Here is a 4128-nt window from a genome sequence, read left to right as displayed (position 1 = left end):
AACAAAATATTACATACTATTTGCGACAAAATATTACATACTTTTTGCAACAAAATATTACTTACTATTAGCAAAAAAATATTACATACTATTTGCAACCAAATATTACATACTATTTGCAACAAAATATTACATACTATTTGCAACAAAATATTACATACTATTTGCAACAAAATATTACATACTATTTGTAACAAAATATTACTATTTGCAACCAAATATTACATACTATTTGCAACAAAATATTACTTACTATTTGCAACAAAATATTACATACTATTTGCAACAAAATATTACATACTATTTGCAATAAAATATTACATACTATTTGCAACAAAATATTACACTATTTGCAACAAAATATTACATACTATTTGCAACAAAATATTACATACTATTTGCAACAGAATATTATTATTTGCAACAAAATATTACATACTATTTGCAACAGGCTTTCCCAGATCCTTGCTCTCATTGTTGTACGTCGAAATGGCGCCACACACGGAAATACGGGCGTGGTCTGACATGTGACGAAGGGCGTAGAGAGTGAAGTCACCGCCCACCTGAGGAGAAGAACATGAGTGAGTCGCCAGGAGTTGATCCGAGACAAACATGAGGTGAAAGTGAGTTACGACAAAAGATACCTAAGGAGAACATGAGGTGAAAGTGAGTTACGACAAAAGATACCTAAGGAGAACATGAGGTGAAAGTGAGTTACGACAAAAGATACCTAAGGAGAACATGAGGTGAAAGTGAGTTACGACAAAAGATACCTAAGGAGAACATGAGGTGAAAGTGAGTTATGACACAAGATACCAAAGGAAAATATGAGGTGAAAGTGAGCCATCTCTCTTGCCTATCTCTCCCACTCCCCTATAGATCTCTCTCTGCCTCCCTACCCCCATCTCCCTCTCCTTTCCTCTCTCTCTCCCCCTATCCCTCACTTTTCTACCCACTTTTTGGTTTTGTCTATTTTCTCCCTCCCCTCCCCCTATCCCTCACTCCCCTACCCGTCTCACACACCCTCTCTATCCGTCTATCTTCCCTATACACTCCCCTCTCCTACCCTCCCCCCTTCCCGTCTATCCTCCTTCCACAGACCCCCCCCTTCTATCCACCCTACCCCTGACCTCCCCTCCCCGCCCCCTCCCCCTCTAGTCCCTCCTCCTACCCATCAACCCCTTCTCCCCCCTTCCCCTCTCCTCTTTACTCCTACCCGCCAACCCCTAACCCTTTCCCCTTCTCGTCCCTCCTAAGCCACCAACCCCTCTCCTCACCCTCTCGCCCATCCCCCTCCCCTTCCCCCATCCCCCCCTCTCCTCCCCCTCTCCCCCTCCTCCTCCTCCCAACCCCCTTCCCTTCCCCTTCTCGTCCCCCTCCCCTTATCCCCCTAGCCCCTCATCCCCATCCCATCCCATCCCCATCCCATCCCCTCCCATCCCATCCCCATCCCATCCCCTCCCATCCCCTCCCCTCCCACCTAAATCCACCTACATTGTCGAAATAGCACTGGATTCCCTCCGGCGCCGCCCTCTTCAGCTCCTCGTCAATATTAGCTGTCTTGTAGTTGAAGACGTGGTCAGCTCCTAGCTCCTTCACCCACGCACACTTGTCCTCGGACCCGGCGGATGCGATGACCTTGCAGCCTGGAGAGGAGGAGAAGAATAGTTGGAAGATTCAAAAAAAGAAAATTTGAATTTCGAGAACCGTTAAAGTTCGTTGGGTCTTGGCGGGAGGGAGGGAGAGGAGTGGGTGGGGGTGGGGGTAGAGAGGGAGGGGTTTGGGTTTGGGTTGGGGTGAAGAGTGTTTTAGCCTGGGGGGGGGAGGGAGGGAGGAAGGGAGGAGGGGGGATGATTGAAAAAATCAAATTTCGGAAGATGTTTTTGTTTTTTAGAAGGGTCGGGGGGGGGGGGGGGTAAAGGGTATTCAAAAACGGGGAAGGGCATGGAAAGAGGGATTTATATTTATATATATACATATGTGTGTGTATGTGTGTGTTTACATATATATATATATATATATATATATATATATATATATATATATATATATATATATATATATATATATATATATAAACGACAAAAACATTCTCGACAGAAAACCCCACAACACACAAAATAAATCTATTTCCATATAGATTTTTTTTCCAATCATATATATACACACACACATACCAATTAAACACAACCAGAACCCACCCAACCAACGACACAACACAACCACCCACCCTCTCCCCGACCTTCCAGAAAACCATCCGTGAACCTACCTTTAATCTTCGCTATCTGAACGACAGCGCTCCCGACAGCCCCCGCAGCAGCGTTGACCAAGACAGTCTCTCCCTCCTTCGGGTTGCAGAGTTCAAGGAACCCGAAGTAAGCCGTGTTTCTGTTGGGGGGTTGGAAGAAAGGAGGGGTGAGGGAGGGGTGTGAGGGGTGAGTAAGTTTGGGGGGAGGATGGGGTGGAGGTTGGTTGGGAGGGGGAGGGGGAGGGGAGGGGGAGGGGTGAGTAAGTTTGGAGGGGGTGGAGATGGGGTGGAGGTTGGTTGGGAGGGGGAGGGGTGTGAGGGGGGAGTAAATTGGAGGTGGGGGTGGGGTGGAGGTTGGTTGGGAGGGGGTAGGGGGTATGGGTTAAGTGGAGAGAGAATGGATTGTGAAGATGTGATTGTATCTTTTGTGCTTGGGTGGGTTGTATCTGTGGTCTCTATTGTCAAGGGGCTGAATTTTCTCCGGTACGGATAAAATCACTTCTGTTTTTTGTGTTTCTTTCATGTCTTAGTATATCACTAAAAACATTGTATATCACTAAAAAAATTTTTTTTATGTAATCCTTAAAAACCTATGTTAACTTACCTGTGACCATCTTTTAACATCAAATCCCAAAGTATTTCCCCTTCTTTCTTTTCTAACCTAATTCTTCTTCTTCTCTTCCATCCTTTATCTTTCCTTCTCTAACTCTTTTCTTATTTCTCTTTCATTCTTTTTTTCCTTTTTTTCTTCATTTTTTTTTATTTCTTTCCGTCTTCCTCTTCTCTGATTTCTCTTCCTATCTTCCCTTCCTTTTACTTTCTTTTCATTTCTTCCTCTTTCTCTTTTTCATTCGTATTTTTATTCCTTTCCTTTCTTTATCTGCAATTCATTCCTCTTTCCATTCTTCTCTTTCCTTTTCTATCCTTATTCTTCTTCCTCTCCCCTTCCTTCCCCATTCTATCTTCTTCCTCTTCTTCTTTCACCCTATTCTCTTATCTTCATTTCCTATCCTTATCTCGTATGCTCCTTCTATCTCTCTGTCCTTCTCCCTCTGCTTTCCCACTTCCCAATTTCTTCCTTCCTCCCCGCTTCTTCCTCCCTCCCTCCCCACTTCTCCCTAACTCTCTCACTTTCTGCTGTCCTTCCTGACTCCTTCACTTCCCTCTCCTTCTCCGCTCCTTCTCCACTTCCCGACGTACCCATTACCCTTCCCCTTCTCATTCCTCCCTCACTTATCCACTTCCCTATTTCACTCTCTATCCCCACTTCCCCATTACTCCTCTCCCTCATCACTCCTTTCCCACTTATCCTCATCCTACCCCTTCCCTATTTCCTTCTCCCTCTTCACTCTTTCTCCACTTCCCTCTTCCTCTCCATTTCTTTCTCACTCCCCACTTCCCCCTTTCACTCAATACTTCCATCTTACTTATTCTCATCCTACCCTTCCCCCTTTCTTTCTCCTTCCCAATTCCTCCCCCACTTCCCTCTCCCTGACCCCTTCCCATTTCCCCGTCTCCCTCCCCACTCCCCCCTCTCCCTACTCCCCACCCGCCCACCCCCCTTTACCCACTCCCTCCCCTCTCCCTCCCCACACCTCCCCACTCCCCACCCACCCACCCACCCTCTCCCTCCCCCCTCATCCTCCCTACTTCCCCCTCATCCTCCCCACTCCCCCCCTACTCCCTCCTCTCACCACTCCCCCCTTACCCACCCACTCCCACCCTCTCCCTCCCCCCTCATCCTCCCCACCCACCCACTCCCCCCTTACCCACTCCCTCCCCTCTCCCTCCCCATCCCTCCCCCTCTCCCCCCTTACCCACTCCCCCCTCATCCTCCCCCACCCAGCCCCCTCCACTCTCCCTCCCCCTCCCCTCTCATC

At 47.3% G+C, this 4128-nt stretch overlaps 1 protein-coding gene across 1 annotated transcript in view; it reads right to left on the bottom strand.

Annotated features, from left to right (window-relative positions):
- Nucleotides 1–439: 439 nt before the first annotated feature.
- LOC147469257 (prostaglandin reductase 1-like) overlaps nt 440–4128 on the bottom strand; it is a gene marked incomplete at its 3' end in the record, with an annotated part of 16985 nt that continues 13296 nt past the window's right edge. Inside the window, 3 exon segments of the mRNA XM_086549300.1 lie at nt 440–563; nt 1495–1646; nt 2270–2388. Coding sequence (XP_086405426.1) covers nt 440–563; nt 1495–1646; nt 2270–2388 — 395 coding nt within the window.

The sequence above is a fragment of the Penaeus japonicus genome, unplaced genomic scaffold, assembly GCF_977035675.1.
Source record: "Penaeus japonicus unplaced genomic scaffold, GWHDUDI00000001_assembly GWHDUDI00000022, whole genome shotgun sequence".
NCBI classification, from domain to species: domain Eukaryota; kingdom Metazoa; phylum Arthropoda; class Malacostraca; order Decapoda; family Penaeidae; genus Penaeus; species Penaeus japonicus.
Note: the sequence above shows the minus strand (reverse complement) of the source record. Positions and strands in the feature narration are given on the sequence as shown.